This window comes from Corvus moneduloides, chromosome 24 (assembly GCF_009650955.1).
Source record: "Corvus moneduloides isolate bCorMon1 chromosome 24, bCorMon1.pri, whole genome shotgun sequence".
NCBI classification, from domain to species: domain Eukaryota; kingdom Metazoa; phylum Chordata; class Aves; order Passeriformes; family Corvidae; genus Corvus; species Corvus moneduloides.
In genome coordinates, this window is record NC_045499.1 from 1,705,167 (window position 1) to 1,723,599 (window position 18,433).

The 18,433-nt window shown below is 44.1% G+C and overlaps 1 protein-coding gene across 1 annotated transcript in view; it reads right to left on the minus strand.

Annotated features, from left to right (window-relative positions):
• Positions 1-18,433, minus strand: part of KDM5B (lysine demethylase 5B) — a 55,807-nt gene that overhangs the window by 14,779 nt on the left and 22,595 nt on the right. Inside the window, exons 6-17 of the mRNA XM_032132944.1 lie at positions 17,521-17,614; positions 16,274-16,377; positions 14,721-14,879; positions 14,042-14,161; positions 13,431-13,589; positions 12,811-12,992; positions 9,816-9,978; positions 8,705-8,824; positions 6,480-6,674; positions 5,726-5,907; positions 4,862-4,986; positions 4,387-4,537 (exon numbers count right to left, since the gene is read on the minus strand). Coding sequence (XP_031988835.1) covers positions 4,387-4,537; positions 4,862-4,986; positions 5,726-5,907; positions 6,480-6,674; positions 8,705-8,824; positions 9,816-9,978; positions 12,811-12,992; positions 13,431-13,589; positions 14,042-14,161; positions 14,721-14,879; positions 16,274-16,377; positions 17,521-17,614 — 1,754 coding nt within the window. The remainder of the gene's footprint in view (positions 1-4,386; positions 4,538-4,861; positions 4,987-5,725; positions 5,908-6,479; positions 6,675-8,704; positions 8,825-9,815; positions 9,979-12,810; positions 12,993-13,430; positions 13,590-14,041; positions 14,162-14,720; positions 14,880-16,273; positions 16,378-17,520; positions 17,615-18,433) is intronic.

Below are 18,433 nucleotides of genomic sequence, written 5' to 3' on the forward strand. Positions count from 1 at the left end.
GACACCGTTCAGCTTTCTTGGTTAGCACTGAAAAACATAAAAACCAAAACTCTCAACATCGAGGCCAGGCTGGACAGGGATTGGAGCAACCTGCTCTAGTGGAAGGTGTCCCTGCGGGGAGTGGAACAACATGAGGTTTAAGGTCCCTTCCCACCCAACCCATTCTGTGATTTTTTGATTCCCTGACATCTGCTTACGATTTCGTGTCAGCCAGGCCTTCTTCAGGAATAAGAGAATATTCACAAGCACCCAAGCAGCCCAGGGCTCACACACATGGGAAACCTCAGTCTGCCACTGCAGAACGAGCTATTGTTGAAACACTCATATTAAACAGGATTCTGGAACAACTACTCAGCCTTGGAAGGGCACTGGTTATTATGGAAAAAAATTAAGCTTTTTTTCCAGAACACAAAGCAACTGTGGATAAACTATTCAGTTATGTTGCAGTAGCTATTGTAGTCAGCTCTGCCCATGCCCACACCAAAAGAGAACAAATCCCAGTTCTGAATGGGTTTTATATTGACAGGTTGTGTAGGCACTTCTGAAAAATCCTCTCTACACTGAAATCAGCGTTTTTATTTTTATCTAAAAGCTTTGTATCAAATGAGTGGCTTATAAGTGTTAACAAATTGCCCAATATTAAAAGCTTTCTAAACTCAAGCCAGTATTAATGAGGTCTGAGAACCCTGAACAGAAAAGGAAAGATCCCTTACAATGCTGGCTCCAATTGAATCCACAGCACGTTATTTATACAAAAGAGGAGAACAGCCCAGCAGGATATGCCAGCATGACTGGAATGTGAACACTATAAAATAAATTTTAATTTACCATTCCGTGTTAAAAATAGGTATTTTTAACGGATACACAGGATCTCACTGGGAGTTCCAAACCCCAGTCAGCTGAACAATAAAATGAATTCAAAGCCTCAGGTACAACACAGGTTTCTTTACAGTCTGCTTTGTTCTACTGGTTTTTGAGGAAGCCCTACAGTCTCTTCCAAGAAAAGGCACAAGTTTTGAAATACATAAATATTTATGTACATATACACACACATATCTAAACGGCAAAGCTGACACAAGATGTTTTGAAAACCAGAAATTACATGAGCCTAAGAAAAACCATTGACAGAAGCCCAACCCATGTCCATCCAGGGTTATTAATCACAAAGGTCTCCAAGCACAAATTCTCAGAGACTCTAAGGAACAGAGAAGGAAGGGAAAAAGACAGGAAAAACATGGCAACAGGGCAGGAACACTGCTGCCTTCCACTGCCAGGAGAACGCGGGCCACACTGGACTCTGGCCCCATTCAGATGTTCACAGAACATCTCCCAACCAGCATCTGTGAGGGTTTAATCCCTCAGCACCCAGAGGAAATAGGGATGTACAGCCTGTTTGCACCTCTTCAGGTACTGCAGAGAAGCTGGTGAGCAGGAGTCACAGGATTTACTATGATTTATTACCATCTCCCCTGGTCTTCTCCCCACCAACTGCTGTGTTTGCTGTACTGGAGGAGATCCTCCGGTGTCACTGACTGCTGTGACTGACAGGGATGGCCTTCCCACAGTAGAGAAGTCCCCTGCATGCCTCTTCCAAACTCAGAATCAGACCGAAATGGTCAGTCCGTAATGGAAAGTTTGCCAAAAGCACAAACCAAATTTTAGGCAGAATCCACAATCCTTCCTAACCAACACCTGGCACACGGTGTGATGGAGGCTGTCCATCAGCCTGCAGATGGGAGCTTCAGGCACATGAATCTGCATGTGATGTAACATGTATGAAGATTTTAAGCAGATAATTCTCTTCTTTATTTCTTTCTCCAGAAGTTATGAGCATCCCCCACTTCAATCTTGTAAGGAAAAAAAAAATCAATTAACATGGGTTTTAAAACTTAAAAATTATGAAGACATGAAACTGGACTTTCTCCAGAAACATGCCAAAAAAGATCCAAGGAGAAATGGTGCAAGAAGGACTAAAACCTCTTCTAGAGCAAATAAGAATCTCAATGCAAGCAGTGCCTTGACACTGTGTACAGCAGCAGCACTGGGTGAATTACTTGTCCCAGTCTGGGATGCTGCAGGAGCTGGCAGGCCCAGCTGTGAGGGAGGCTGGGAGCCTCTCATGCTCACAAAAGAACACACCTAGTCAAGGAGATGAAGATAAAAATTGCTCCCAGCTCTCCCCAGGTCAAACAAAGTCAGGGACACATTCAGTGCAGGAAGGACTCATCTGGCACAGAGAAGCTGGGAATGGCCTGGCTGCTGCTCCTAGTTCAGCACTGGGAGACCTGAAAAGCACCAGTGATAGGAGAACACAGACTGGGGATGCCAGAAGAAGAGATGGCTCAACACCAAATGAAGGAGGAGATCAGAAGTGGACAAGTCCTCTGATGATGGTGCCTCAAGTCTCTGGGCTGGAAATCCCCTATCTGGCAGAAGTCATGCCTGTGAATTTCTCATTCCTTGTTGCAATATTTTTATGTTGCTGTGACAGAGGCTTCATCCTCCTGTGTGTGCAAGACAGCAAAGGTGAATTTTTATCAAGTTCCTACTACAAAGACTTACACAGGGATCAACCACAAAGGAAGACAAGAATCACGTCTAAGTGTGACAGCAGAACGTTCCACCCCCAAAGTCCTTCCAAGCCAGCCTTCAAAGTACTGCAAGAACGCAGGAGTGATGAGCTACACGAGTCCTGGTGAGGCAGCTGACATGCAGGAACCACACGTGTGCAGTTCTACTGATGCCATGAAGATTTTTTGCCTTTTCTTTTATACCCCTGTTATATCTTTTTTACAACTTCTGTACTCTCAGTGCTTTTTGCCTACATTCTTGGACTTGTTTGTCAACCTAAGAGACTCAACATTTTAGAAGCTTCATAGCTGGGGATCAGTGTGCCCCAGACCCCAAGGTCCTCTCCAGAGCGCATTCTGCAAACCAAGATAGAACCATCCAGGGGAAGGCTCCTTGGGGAGCGAGGCTCACTCGAGCCTCTCACTGGGGAATCTTTGATAGATCTGCTAATTAGTAACACCTAGAATATTATACCAGATCTTTTTGGGTGGGCATTTTGGCGGGGTGCATTTCGGTGCATATGACCTGGACGTGCTCACCTAAGGATCCTTAAAATAAATACCAAGGTAAAATGTCCTTTTCCCCTTCTAACAGTGTTTGACTCTTGATTTTAAGACCAGGAAAAGGCATCACTACCAGCACAAAAGGCAACTGCTCCAATAAACACCATGTTGTTCAAAGAAGCAGAAATGAGTGAAAATTCTCCAGATGGGACAAATGACAGTTTTTTATGAAGTAATTCACATGTAAGATTGTTGGACATGAGCAATACTGTCCTCCACATACATAAACCCAACATTTTCTTAGAAACCACCATCCCGCAAGGCTCAGTGTGCCCATGGTGAGTCTGGGTGCCCTGATCAATGGCTCTCAGCTGAAAGAGGGCAGGGTTAGATGGGACAGTGGGAAGGAATTCTTCCCTGTGAGGGTGGGGAGGCCTTGGCACAGGGTGCCCAGAGCAGTTATGGCTGTCCCATCCCTGGAAGTGTCCAAGGCCAGGTTGGAGGGGGCTTGGAGCAATTTGGGACAGTGGAAGGTGTCCCTGGTCATGGCAGGGGGTGGAATGGGATGAGTCCCTTCCAACCCAAACCAGTCTGGGATCTATGGGTGAAGAATGACACAACAGAAGATGACAATTCATTAATCCTGAGAGAAAGGCTCTTACATCTATACAGGCATAACTAGATTTGTGCAATGAGGAGAACCAGCCTTGGCCTTCTGTTCTGGCTCTTTTCAACTCATTTCAGACACAGAGTGCCAGCGAGACCAGGCAGGCAGTTCACAAAGAACATGTTACCCAAACTCTGCCCTATCCTCAAATCCCCTGAGCAAATAACCCATCTAAAAGATTCAATGTAAAGAGCAAGTATTTTTTCAGAGCTCTCATACAACATTCCCACCAGCAGCAGCTCAGGGAGTTAAGGCACTTTGTTTTTCCACAACACAGAGGGTAATGAACACAATATCACCTGTACTGTGGGCAGATTTACAGTGCCCATAGCACAAAGACAAGGGGACTGTATCTTGCAGAGTGTTACTTTGTCTGGACATACCACACCATTTTTGCCTTTTCAGGGAACACTGGAATGAATTTACAGATTAATTGTCAAACACAGAGGAAGAAGAGATTTGAAAACCAAGGATGTTCAACTTATTATATGTAGTAAAACCGAATCTCCCTGTCAAAGATGGCTCTGCTGAGGAGACAAAGATTCTTTTAATTTTTAAGTCTTGCAGAGCACTAGCATCCATCAGTGGCTACTGACATCCATCTCTGATGCCCCAATTTTGCTGCAGACATGCAGTGGTACTTACCTGGTCTGTCTCTTGCCATTCAACAGCTGCTGGGCCACTGAGGCACACTTGTCTGCGTCCTGCGTCACCAGCCGGAGGTGTCGCAGCAGGTCGTTGTCTGGGAACTTTTTCATTTCTGATTCTTCTATCAAAGCCTTAAAACTGATGAGACCTGTTGGAAAAGACATTAAGTTAAGAAGTCTCCCTTTGTGATGCATTTTCCATGGTAAGGCTTAGAAACACAACCTGTTAAATGTATTTCTGTTTCTACTTCAGCTATATTTTGTGTCAAAGTGATTTACAGTCTTGTCACAGAGACAGCTTAGCATCATTTCTGGGACTGTAACAGCTCAAATATTTACTTTAAAACATGAAGTGATAAATGATTTATTTTGATTGTCACAGAAGAAAAAAGTTGCTACGGTTCAGAAACTAAAAACTGAAAAGAAAAGTCCCTTTTGAATTATGTGCTACAGGCAGCAGGTAAGATACTCACTTTTTTTGTTGTTGATCTTTGCCTCCAGGGCCTCGTTGACGTTGGAAGCCCACTCGTTGTAGGACTCCGCACGCATCTTCAGCGCGTTCATCATCGGGTACAGCTCCTCCAGGGTGTAGCGGTACCTACGGGCAGCACACACCTCAAACCTCCAGCAACACTGCGGGGCAGCAGGAGGGTGGAAGGAGGGGCACCAAGATGAGGACCCAGGTTGGATGGGGCTTGGAGCAACCTGGACTACTGGAACAGCCTGTCTCTGCCCATGGCATGGATGGAATGAGATGAGCTTTAAGGCCCCTTCCAGCCCCAAATCATTTTGTACTTCTAAGATGTGTTGGTCCATACAACAGAGAAATCAGCTGCTGTGCACTCAGGGTTAAACAATTAAGACCTTACAACCACACCATGCTCCTTTTGAGACAGTTTCATTGCTGCAATTGCTTGAAAAGGCAATTTCTGCGGACAATTACGGAATTGTGAAACTGTCTTAGAGCAAGCTACATTCATACAGGACAAAAACGTACTAAACAGCACGGGAAAGTTAAGAACGGGAAGGAAAAGCTCCAAACAGCAAAACAATACTCCTTGGCAAGGACTGGATCTAAGGGACAATGACCTGGTTGCTATAAATAAAAATGCAAACTAACTTAGCCAGCAATTTTTGCCATTCTAGAGCAAGAAGAGCTGAATGCTGAAGAGGCTTTGTGTGTGAGCACAAAACAGTCCCATTGTTGTGGGGGCACTGGATTTGCAAAGGGCTGAAACAGAGACCAGCCCCACTGGCAGCAGAGATTACCAAACCACAGTATCTGCACAGACAATACTATCTCCAGATCATGGTGTTAGTTACTACCTCAAGCTTACCCCAGTTTGTATTTGTAGGTGGGACAGGAGCAGAGGTCCTCGACATGGTACAAGCACACCAACAACCCAGGTTTGCAGGGACAATAAACTGCTGACATGAAGCAGGTGGTTTTACACTTCAGGCACTGTCGCTCATCATCAGGGAACAGCTCAAACGTCACCCTCTCTGAGTCAGTCACTCCCTGCAAGAGTGTTACACCAAAGCCTAATGAAGAAGTGACTGTTACAAAGAGGTGGTTATTCCAAGCTAGAACATCAGAAGGTAAATTTATCGAAAGAACAATGAAGTTTAGATATAAGATATTAAAGCCAGGTAGACAGAAATCTTGGTTAATGAAAAATCAGCTTTTCTGGCAATATTACTGAAAGTACAAATATTACCTTAAAAGTGACATTCTGAACAACATTAAAGGGCAGGTACTAAAATAAGGTGCATGATCAATGATTCTTTACCCTGATAGTCCTCTGAAATCCACAACTTAGGAAGGGACTATGTACCTCTAAGCCTCTGACACCCTGGTACAAAAACCAGCATGTTCTCATATCACTGTTTCAACTGTTACTTCATTCATTGTAATGAATTCCATCTCTCAAAATGTTCAAGGCCAGGTTGGATAGGGCTGGGAACAACCTGGTCTAGTGGAAAGTGTCCCTGCCCATGGCAGGGGATGAAATAAGATGACCTTTAAAGTCCCTTCCCACCCAAACCATTATTTCCTACAACTCACCCAAACCATTATTTCCTACAACTCACCAGTTTATCAACCTTCTCACGTAACCTCTTCTCCTCTTCAATCATAATAGCCATGTCTTTCTGGACTGTAGATGCCACCACAACGTCCAGGACATCTGCTTTGGAAGCCATTTTACAGATCATCTCGTCGTGGGAGAAGACGCAGTAGCGGTTGAGCAGCCGGTAATGCTCCACGCACTGCCGGCCCAGGGGCAGCTGCGGGGCAGACACGGCATCAGGGGGTGCACTTGGGCAACGACAACAAGGTACTAACTCTGCGTGCTACTAACCAAAAACTGCCCCAAGGAAAGGCTAAGACAAATCCTTCTAGCGACAATATTCATACTTTGGAGTGTAAAACTAGAGAAATCAAGATCCCGAGTTGTGCACAACAGGGATGCTCATGGCTCTTTCCCAGTGGACTCTGTGGGTGTGAGCTGTGTAGCTGGGGGAGGTGCCCTCTCTTGTAGAGGTTGTAATTAAGGGCTACTAAATCACTAAACCACAGTGGGCTCAGAAGATCCAAGATAAAAATGCAGTGAGGCCAAGAAAGCATCAGGACAAGTACGTAAACCCGGCCTGTTTCCACCACTCGGGGGATGCCCCATCCCAGGCAGGTGCAGGGCACCCTGGGCCTTCTCCCTGACATGAACTGTGCTGCAGCACGAGAAACTGCTGGCTCAGGGATCACTGACATCCCTAAATGGCTGCAGGCAGAGCAGCCTGAGCTGGGCAGGTCACTCAGCTCTATTTTAAGGCCAGGCAGACAGTGATGCTCAGGGTACAATGAGGTTATGTGTTGGGTCCAGTGTGAAACTCATGGAAGGGGGAAAACCAAACTAAACCAGCTGACACGTGAGCACAGTCAAGTGCAGAAAACTTTCTTGCAAGATTAGTCATCTCCCAAGTAATGTTTTTTACATCTAGCAACCTTTTTAGTTGGGCTTTGTGGATACAAAAATGCTGCTAGAAAGGATTTTCTTGCTATTTTCTAAGTCCGTGAGAGACTTTTCTCTCTCACAGAAGAGGTAGCAGAGTTATGTAAACAACCAAACACCTGCAACCTTGAAAAGTCTTGTTTATGGTACAGTAGAAAAATATTTTGACAATGGATGTTTTAAGATTTTAGCCAATCACCCCCAAGGGGTGGCTGATCCTTTGTCCAATTAGACTATGAAAAAAAAGTCTATAAAATAGAGTTTGTAAAATAATTAAATAAATCAATTTTGCTGCACAATTCCTGCCTGCTGGATCTTCTCTCCTCCTCCTCCCTATGGCTGCGGGACACAGTGATGTACCCTAGGGGCCACGCCTGCGGTAATAGGGCTACACTTACAAATAGCCAAGACCTTTTGGGGAAAAAAAAAATCACAAGAGAAGTAATTTGAAATATCAGAAGCTTCAAAGAGTCTTTGTGAGATCAGATAGCACTGTGTGTCTGAGTCATTTGCTGTGAAGGTAAAATTACTTGTAACTTAGGACCAACTGTCCTCCATTCATGTTTATTTTAAAGAAGACAGAGAACTTATTCAATAACTCTAACCTAATAGCTGTAATGTGTGTCCATCTCTGCTGGGTCAGTGAGCTGAGTGAAGCTTACTGGGAATGATGTACTGCTCTGTAAACCTTCCACTTGAACTTGAGAACTTTCTGCTCTCTTCTCATTAAGGTGTTCTTCCCTAAAAACCGAGAGTACCTCTGCTATCCAAGAGGATGCTCTCACGTGAGATGCAATTCCTATGTTTTTCCCCCACAAGAGGACTATCAATGTCTTTAACTGTTATTAGCGTGTGTTGCATGTATCATTTGACTTTATCACAGAGGCTAAAGCAGAAAAGATATCCAAGTTGGATTTGGTTTGCAGCTGCACGAAGTACCTCTTAGAGAATTCCCAGGGCAATAAATTAGGAAATTCCATTCCAGCTTTTGATTTGAAATGGAACTCAGGGACACAAAAATGAGCAGACTCCAGTAGCACTGGTGCATCTCATACTCCAGGCATGCACGGGACTGTGCTGCAAAAGCTACATCAGCCCTAATGTATAATTCCAAACCAAATCCTCTGAACCAGAGGAAGCCCCCAGTTCAGTGCATGACAAACCCTTTCAGCAAACACCATGCTGCCAGTAACAGGCTCCTTCTGATCTGTGGCCTAGACTTGTGCATCAGCGATAAATCAGAGCTGTACACCAGCTAGGAACAGCTTTGGAACTGCTCACTTAGGGGAAAACTGGTTTGGAACATACCCAATCGACGGTGCAGAAGTTCACAGCTTCAGCAAAGTTGAAGCCCTGGTTGAAGCCGCTGTGATAAGCTCTGGGAAAGGTGATCACAAACTCCCCAGCACACTGGTTGGTTCGGTACACCTGGGGGGACAGACAGGCCAGCGTCAGCTCACACCCAAACACAGCTGGCGGCTCAAGGAGAACACGGGTTTCCAATTCGCAGTAACTTCGGTGAGGACTTCCAAGAGTTTGAAACCATAAGCCCAAGAATTACAAGTGGCAGCTGATAAAGTGCCATGTAAAACCCCAGAAAGCCAAGGGTTCCACTCAGCCACACCCCACTCTGAATAGCTCTAGGTTGGCTGCCTGGGCCTTGTGCTCCTCACACCTCAGGGTTAGGGTCAACACAGATCCAGCTCTCTCCAATGTGCAGCTGAAGGGGAAGAGAAATTGGGAACCTTAAAGTACATACTGTTGTTCATCTAAGACTGTTGGGGCTGTACAGTCAGCATGAAAGCAGGTAGGTCTCTTCCTGCATCCTTCCATTTTGGAGGCTACCAAATCATAGGAGACACCACAAATTTTGCTACTTTTTCCAGATTTTCCTTCAAGTCCCAAGGCCAGCTCATCAAAAGCCAATTAAGTTGTAAAGGGACATAATTCCCATGAATAATCTAGTATGGAATAAGATGAAATTTGATGAAAAAATGTTTTTTAAATACCTAAGGACTTATCCAGGAAAAATAAGAGAATGTGGATGACAAATAAAGGAAGAATGGGGTTTGGGCCCTTGACAGAAACTCTGTGCCAAAAAAACAGTGTCTGACTGAACAGACATACAAGAGCTCCTGCCATTGTTTCAAAGGTAAAGCCTAAACCTTCCAGCTGAGACACAGAAATAGAAATATCCAAGATGGATCTCCAGAGAAGAGTCTGCCAGTCTATTCCAAAGGCAACAATGCCATTGCCCATCTGTTCACACTGGCACATTTTACTGGATAAGGAAGATGCAACACACATGGAAACCACCACACCACCTCTGTAATAAAAGTGGCTTCAATTATCAGCTTTAAGTAGCGTTCCAATCAAAGAGGGTTGGGTTGGGGGAGTAGCACAGGAGTCCGACACATACAGGCACCCCGTGGGCCATCAAAGTGTTCGGGTTCATTATGGTGACAAGTTGGTGCAAGAGATCTGGCTGGGACTCAAATAGCTCTGGAGCAAGTTTCTTCATTACATCCTCCAGCTGCTCAGCTGCGTACCCTGGGGCTCCATACCACGTTTTAGGCTCCCCCCTGCAAGATTATTAAAAAAAGTTAAATATAAGCAAACTTTAAGTTACATTTTTAGTCTTCTGCTTTAAAACACACCATGTCAAAGGAAGGGCATATCACCAGGAAGGAATGCAAAGGTTCTGTACCTTCCTGAATGTTCACATTTTACACAGGTCCCTCTTCTCCAGACCTGTTTTTAACTGCCTACACTTCTGAGCAGGTACTTCAAATATTCTGGGGGAGGGAGAAAAAGTCTGACAAAGTCCTCAGTGAAGTTCTGCTGATTCCAGCACAACTTCAAAACATAAGCTGCCTGTCTTTTCCCATGAACACAAACTCCCTCTCGGGTCCAACAACCAAAGCCAGCTCTTTCTGTCTTACGCGCAACTGCCATAAAAGCAACACATAGGAAGTAGAAATCAAACTTCCAAATTATGCAAGACTTCAAGGAGAAAAAAAAAATCCATATCCAGAGTAGGAACAAAGAACTTTCTGCACCGGCTTAACCTGATGCAAGCCAGCTGAGAGAATTAAGGGAATGCAGATGTGTTCCAGCAGATACTGTTTCAAGCTGACACTGGCTCAGTGCAGCACTGAGATGAAAATGCCTCCAGGGCCTTATAAAGAACGAGTTTAGAAAAGGTATTTAGAAAGGAAAACAGACAGATCACCTTATTCCAAGACTTCTGAAGAGTTGGCAGACTAAAACTGACCCAACAGTGTTCTTTTCTTCCATCAATCATTAAGCAATTGGGAGGATTCCAAAAGGAAAGAGTGCAGTGTGAATCCAGAAGCCTATTCCTCATCCCTAGGAGCTCATTCCTGTACTCACACAGTCCCTGGGTCAGGGGAAGAGGGCAGCCAGCAGGACGGACTATGGAGGGGCAGTCACACACAAGGTATCACAAGTTGTTGTTACAGAGTATTGAATGACTTTGCAGCCTTGAACCTGGCCATCATCCCTGGGACAACTCCGCAGCCTTGGACCTGGTCATCATCCCAGAACAACTCTAGGAATCCAGGAAGACCAGCCACAGATGCAGCTAAAAACCATCCTGTGTCTGGACTGGGCTAGTCAAGAGTTCTGCTCCCTGACAGGTGCCAGCACCAAGGAACGGGTGACAGATACAAACTGTGCTAAACTTGGAGCAGGATATTGGAACTGGGGGTCTCTGGACCTCAGGGGAACAAGTAACAGACAGGTCTAATGCAGGTGTTGAGGTGCCAGCAGCCCGAGGGAGCAGCGGCGGAGGTCACAGGCCTTTCTGCTCTGCCTCCTGACTGCTCCACATCCCTGCCCGTAGAAACGCTAGGAGCAGTGATGGCCATTCTTCCTCTGTTCAGGACTGACATCTTATTTATTTCCAAGCATCTTTAGAAGCAAAGATTTGGGGTTTTTTTCCCTTTTACCATTTCTAGAACTAACATAGGACTCAGAGTTCTGTAGAAGGACTATGGTCTTCAACCCTGGGAAAGTTCTGCTGCTGCAGCCTGGGTCACTTGGGATAAGCTGCTCACAACACTGCACCAGGACACAGGCTCCTCCAAGGCCCATGGGAACGCTGAAGATGGACACACCATCCCTAGGACTCTCCCAAGAACCAGTCCTGCCTTTTGGAGTCTTTTCAGAGTTTGGAGCACTGTCTCCGCAGAATCAGGTTATTCAGACTGCTCTGGCCAAGAACAGCTTCAACCTCAATTGCACATTGCTCTCCAATGCAGACTTAAACTTCTGCATTGAAGGGAAATAAGGAAGAATATCTGCAAGTGTAAAGACATCAAGGACTTTCCCACTGGAGGATAAATAAATGGAAAGCAAGTCAAGCAACTTTCACACGTGTCTGGATGTATCACGTGTGTGCACATGTACGCATATGCACTGACACCCTTCTGCCCTTCTGCAGACAATACTGCAATTGGGGGCACACTATGGAGGACAGAAAGCCATTCTAAGAACAGGGAAACTTTCCTAGAGAAATGAAATCTGTACTGCAAGCTCCTCTCCCACCCACAGTTTTCAGTCTGGCTGAAGACTCAGACAATGCGGAAAAAAAAAAAAAAAGCAGCAACACATGACAAGAAAGATCATTTTTACCATGTAATCCTGTCACTCCTTCACTCACCCTCAAACATTTGTTTTCATAACAGTAAGCACCATGAAAGCAAGTGAATTAAGTCAATGGCTCTTGGGCTGCACTGCAGCAGCTGCTGTTTCAAGAAACAGCAACTGAACAAACAACCAAAAGGGACCCACTGAACAGCAGCTGAGATGTGGTTTTACCATTCTGCTTGAATACTCATATGAACTAGGAAAGAGAAAAAGCGTGACAGGTTTCAGGAAGAGTGACAACCATAATCCAGACTCCAGAAAAGATGTTGCAAGGTGAGAAGTTCAAGAAGCTCAGTCTATTTAAAATATCAAAGAGATGGCAAAGATCTGTCCTGATTACAGCTGACAAGTGTTGGCTTGATGAGAGGATTTATGACAGCATGATCCATCTAACAGACAAAACGTGCCGGAACTGAGCTGTTAGCTGAAGTTGGATGATTTTTAAAAGAAAACTCGCATGGTTTTTAGTTTACATTGAGTATAATAAAACATTTGATGGAGTATCTGCTGCATCTCTCATGGATTTTTTAGAACTGGGAATGGATGTCTCTTTCCAAAATATGACCTCTTGTCCAAAAGTAAATCAATGTAGGAATTACACTGTCAGATTTGACCCTGCTGCAACAGGACAGCAATGGTTACTTCGGCTGAGCTCTGTGAATCTGCTTTTAGTCCACTAATTAAGGGCAATAGGGAAGGAAAGGGAGAGTGTTTCCTAGACTGGGTTTATTCCTCAAACTCACCAGTGCAGATAGTTAATGGAATAGCTCCAATGGTCTTCTATATGCCAACAAAATGAGGAAAAGCACATTCCTACGTACAGCCAGGGCAATTTCATCCCACAGATGTCTGCCGTGATGTGAGCAAGCACAGACTGCTCCATCACAGGCATGTTGTTTAAATTCCAGCCACTATCAAGGTATTCCTGAAAATTGAACAGAATGGTCACAGGTTTATACAACAGGAAGTGAAAAACCCAGGAAGATAAAAATGCTAAAGAGCAATAGAAGAAAAGCACTTTCCTCAACTGAGGAATATATGAAACAGGTTAATGACTCAAAGACTAAACCCCACATTGTCTTTGCCTGTTTCACAACCCTGCCCTGACCTGCTTTGTTAAAATGAGACCTTTATTTGATTTGGAAGTTATTTATTAACTACTAGAATAAACCTGTGGCTTTGAATGGCTGATCACAACAAGTTTTATTTATTCAAAACCCCAGTGTAGTTCTCTTCTTCAAATACTCTGGCAGATACACAAAACAAGCACTTTGTAACCCAATTCCATTACTGTGCTTTGAACCAAGGAGTTATTAAATGTAAAACTGCAATAAAAACGTTCACAGTGAACTCAAAGACCTACCTCTTCTTCTGGTCTAACTTTAAACTTCCCACCTCTAACTGGGAAGCCACTGCCAAACTCCTTTGAAGCAATGTCAGCTCCATATTCCACTGTCACATCCTCTTCAATGGTACTGACAAGTCTCCAGAATTCTTTTTCAACCAGCTCAGTGGGGACCATCTAGGTATGAGAAGAAAAGGGAGCATGTACTGAGGAATCAGTAGATAAGCATGTGCATCAAAGCTGTCCCAGGGAGGAATCTCCATTAGCTTGAAGCTTTTCCCCACTTTAAAATTGTTTCAACAAGAGAAAAACAACTGCAGCAGAGATGTAGTTCCAGGAGATGCTGCTGCCCTGTTCTCTCAGGAGTGGCTGACAGTCACAGTTCTCTTCCCTACAGACACTTCTTCTGAAGTGGGAAAAAACCAAATAAAAACACGAGCAGCTGGTGGAGCGAGAAACCATGACACCAGCAAGAACCAGGATTCACTGACGTAAATGAGAACCTCTGACTTGGGATTTCATCCCATTCAAAACCAGAGTCCCTCCCTTCCTCCCTCCCCAGAGTTATCTATTTTAACTAACCACACAAAGTGAACTCTACACAACATCAGGATAAAGCAGGAACATACGTGTACTGGCATGTTAAAATAGTCTGACTTGAAGGCATCTGCCATTTCCCCGAACGTGCGGAGGGTGTAGTCCCGTGCTGCTTGTTCAAACCCAAAGGCTTCTTGAGGCTTGTTACACTCCTGCAAGTGAAAAGGCAATCATTTCTATAACATATTAACACAACACTGTGCTCACATTTACAAAAATGAGCTCCTGTAACGGCTTCTGAGGGGTAAGAAGGCAGGACACCACTGAAATGAAAACACTGTCCCAAAGGGCAGAGTCAGAAGAAGAAACTCTACTTGATTCACCAAATTACAATTTTTATTTATAAATCTGCATAAACATTAATGAATTAATATGCCTAATTTCTCCTTACTCTAATAGAGCTAAGCAGGACAAGATCAATAAACCACTACACTGAAGACCCAGTGAAACTCCAATTTTAAGTACAGAGGAAAGGTGTCAGCTAAAATCCAGAATATTTTTCAAAGACACACCAATTTTTGGCTCAAAACAGTAAGTGTCAGCTTTGCAATATGAAGCATGCCCAGTCTTCATTTTAGCTTTACCTCTATCACCTTGTTTGCACAACCTTAAATAACAAAAAATTATATTTTCTATTCCTGTGATCAGTTTAAAAGAAACCACGAAATACTTATTAGCCTTAAGCCTAACTGCAGTGATTTGTCAGATTACCTGAGCCAGACACTGGGGACACCTCCAGTCCCCTTTGGGAACATCATGGAGGGGTGGAATTAAACAGAAGGTGTGGTAACTGTCATCACAGCCATCACACAGCAGGAGTCGGTCCTCATCGTTCCCGCTGCCACACAGGAGACATACATACAAATCCACCTGCAACACAAAATTCCACAGTGGGAATGGGAGCACTGAAGGTAACTCAGGGTGAAAGCAGTTTGGTAACTCTCATCTGGGACACTTCCCAAAGCTTATTTTTACCTTAGCTCTGCAATGGAAATGAGACAAACACACCCTGAATATTCTTTCAACAGTTTAAATACCTCCCTCTGTAATTTAAGAAAAGACCACAAGAGCTGCAAGCCCTTCCATGCATTTTTTTTCCCAAATGCCAGAAGACTTGACCGAGTGCCAGGATAGCTCACATCAGCAGCACTGTGGCCTTGGCAGGCATAACCCAACACCTGCTGGGGGCTCACAAACCCTTTTCCCACGTGCAGCCTCAGGTGTTTCATTCCCCTCCGAGACCAATTGCATTGGAAGACAGAAATCTGGAGAGAAATGGGGCTCCTGTTGCTGGGAGTGCTCCTTGTTTTCCCCAGAGAAGGCACCAGAGCAGAGCTTTGGGTAGGGGGGCAGCTCTTAATTCTGGCAGAGCAGCTCCCAAGCCCCAAGGAACAGGCACAGGCACTCCAACCTGGGATGGGCTCTCCGCTGCCTGTCCTACATCCAACTCTCACCAGCAATAGCCTGGAATGCTCTTCCCAAACACAGAACAGTCATGAGGACAGGCAGAACCTCTCGCCTTATGGTGTTAAAAAAAGCAGCAGCATCTCCTGCTCCTCCCCACAAGCTTGTTTCATTGGGGGGTAAGGGTGTCAGGCTTCTGGTATTTGCACTCCTCCTTCTCAGGTACCAGCTACAGGTGTGGACTGAATGAGAACATGTTTGGCTTTAGGAGGGACCCAAGTCGTGGCATGGGCAGAAAGAGCCTCAGCATTATCTTCTCAAGAGTGAGACAACTACCACTGCCTTCAGGGGGTGGTTTTGGGGGATAGTTGGTGGCATGTGGAGAGCTGGAGCAGGAACAGGGCTGGTTTTGTAAGATGCGTTTGAACAACAAAGCTTCCAATTTAGTGCTGAAATTGTGGAATTAGGGGCAGGTCTGTGGAAGTGCCATGTGCCACAGCCTGCACGGAGCTCCCCTGGGGTTAAGGAGCAGTGGAGAGGCATCAGGTCACACAAGAACCACTTCCACTGGACTATGCATTCAAAATGCTTATTTTGAGACTGTATCTTGGAGACAGAAAACAAGTTACTTTAGTTAATGAAACTTAACCCTCCTGTCATTTCTAGTCTGTAAAGCATGAAGCTTTGGCAGTGTTGATACTGCAGCAGGCACAAACACTGCTGTGCTTCAGCCCCAAGGCTCCAGGAAGAAGACAAGAGTCCTCCATGTGACGAAGTGACAGAAGGTTTTACTACACAGCCCAGAGAAACCCAGAAACGCCTGCAAAACATGCAGCTGCAGGAAGGCAGGGGGTACTCACAGCATTGGTGGGTTTTTTAGATCTGACTTTGGATTTGTCCTTCTCTGGCTCCCCAGAAAGTTCTTTCTTCTCAGGGAGTTTCACCACACTGCGTATTTCCTTCTCTGGGCAACAGAAAAAAAAGAAAGAAAATATTACAAAAGGTTTCAATGCTTAGTATTCCTTGTTATTGTTTATTTATTTCTTGTTAGACTGCATCCTACCGAGGTATTTGCTGAATTTTTATGCCCCCTACACTTGTTTCAGTCAGCATAAGGCAAGGCTTGAACTCCTGCAATGCCTCCAGAAGCCAGTGTTATCCAAAAATCCCAGCACACCACCACGAGCCAGCACTGGCTATCACAGCCCACAGTCTTTTACTACTTTATATGCCATTTCAATTAATTTTAATTAAATTATGAGCAGCTTCATAAGCTAAGGTTTTGTTTCCATGTGATGTTAAAAAATGTCGACAAAGAGCTTCTTCCTTCTGCTCTTGGGGGAGGGAGGTTAGTACTTAGAGACTCCTTGAAGAAAAAAGAATCAAATTCCAAATCACCATAATCTAAACAAATTATTGAAAAAAAGATTTTGAATGAACAAATGGGACTGACAGATTGCTCAGGTAATTTGAATTATTAAGTAGTTGTAAATTGCTCCTGTATTTATTTGGCTAAATTATTTATCAACAAGCTTATTCTTCCATCTGATGGCATTAAGTATTGTTTCTCAGTCTCAAATAATTACTTCTTAAGGAGAGAACAAACTCAGGACTGTTGATAACAGCAATTTAATCATATTATGGGGATTTTATCATTAAGCTCAAAACATACTATCTTTTGCTTTCATGAGTTTAATTTCCTGATTTCAAATCCAAATTCTTTCCTAAAAGTGTCTGATATCTGATACACCCTTAAAAGAGTTTCTTCTATTTAAAGCTCATGGACTAAAATACAAAACAAAAACATGGTTCCAATCTCATTTCCGATTGCTCCAGAAGAGACACCCAAGTTTGAAAAATTATAAGTTTTTTTCAACTGAAAATATCTTCTTCAAGAAAACTCAACTTACTTACAAGAAAAAAAACCCAAAAAATATTTCAAACCCATACAAGAACTTTTTACCACAAAACCCAATTTTAAAATTAACACAAAGTTGGATTCTTTCATAAAATACTTCCAATAGTTCCAACTGCTGATTTTAACTCTGGTTTTAAAACGTGTTTGTACAAAGTAACAGAAACTGCATTCACGCCGTGTTTCACTCACCACCATCACTCTTTGGAGGGGCACAACCCATTCTGCGTCTCAGATTGTGGGTTCTGGCTTCTGGAGGGTCAGTCTCAGTTTTAACACTGGTTGCCTTTAAAAAGGAAAAAAAAACCATCCTTAGCTCAGTAACAACCTTAGCTGGAGGACTCTGGTTTGCCACTTGTGTTTGGGGAGATGCTCACTGCCAGCTGCTTGCCCAAGCACAGAGCGATGAGTTTGGAATCTCGAGCTGGCTGTGGCAAAGGCTGGCCATGGGAAAGGCTGGCCATGGGAGTCCTGACTAAACAGCTTCTAAAGCCCCTTCCAATGCAAACCATTTCATGATTCCCTGGTGTGAGACACAAACACCTCACTGAGGTACCACAAGGACTTGAGACTTGTATCCTGCCTTGTTCCAGGAAAAAGGCAGAGCCCAGGTGACAGTCAGAGAGAAACTCTGAGGACTTCAATTAAACTCAGAACCATTTGATACTTACAAACCACTACATCTAAACAGGCACCTGGAGTTCTGATATATTTGTCTTCAATTATTTACAAGCAGTTCAGAGAGAAATAACGCAGGGAACAACATGGAAGATTTGAAAGCAAATCCTACAAAATGTCCATGCCAATAATGATACCAGGATTTGGGTTTGCTTTCAGTGGGACCCATTAAGAAGCAAAGAAAAGGAACTCAGTGCTTTCACAGATTTTCTTGTACTCTTGAAGAGCAGAACATGCTCCAGTCTCCAAAGCAGGGACCTTTGTTGGTACATCGTGAAACTTTCAACACAGAATAATGCTCTTCCATTTAATTCTTACATTTCTTCCCTGAAGTTTTGAGATAATGGGAGAACAATTCTCAAATCCCTCAGTGTTACGAGAGGATTCTCCAACACTGTATTTTTCAAGGAAATGAGGTCATACAACA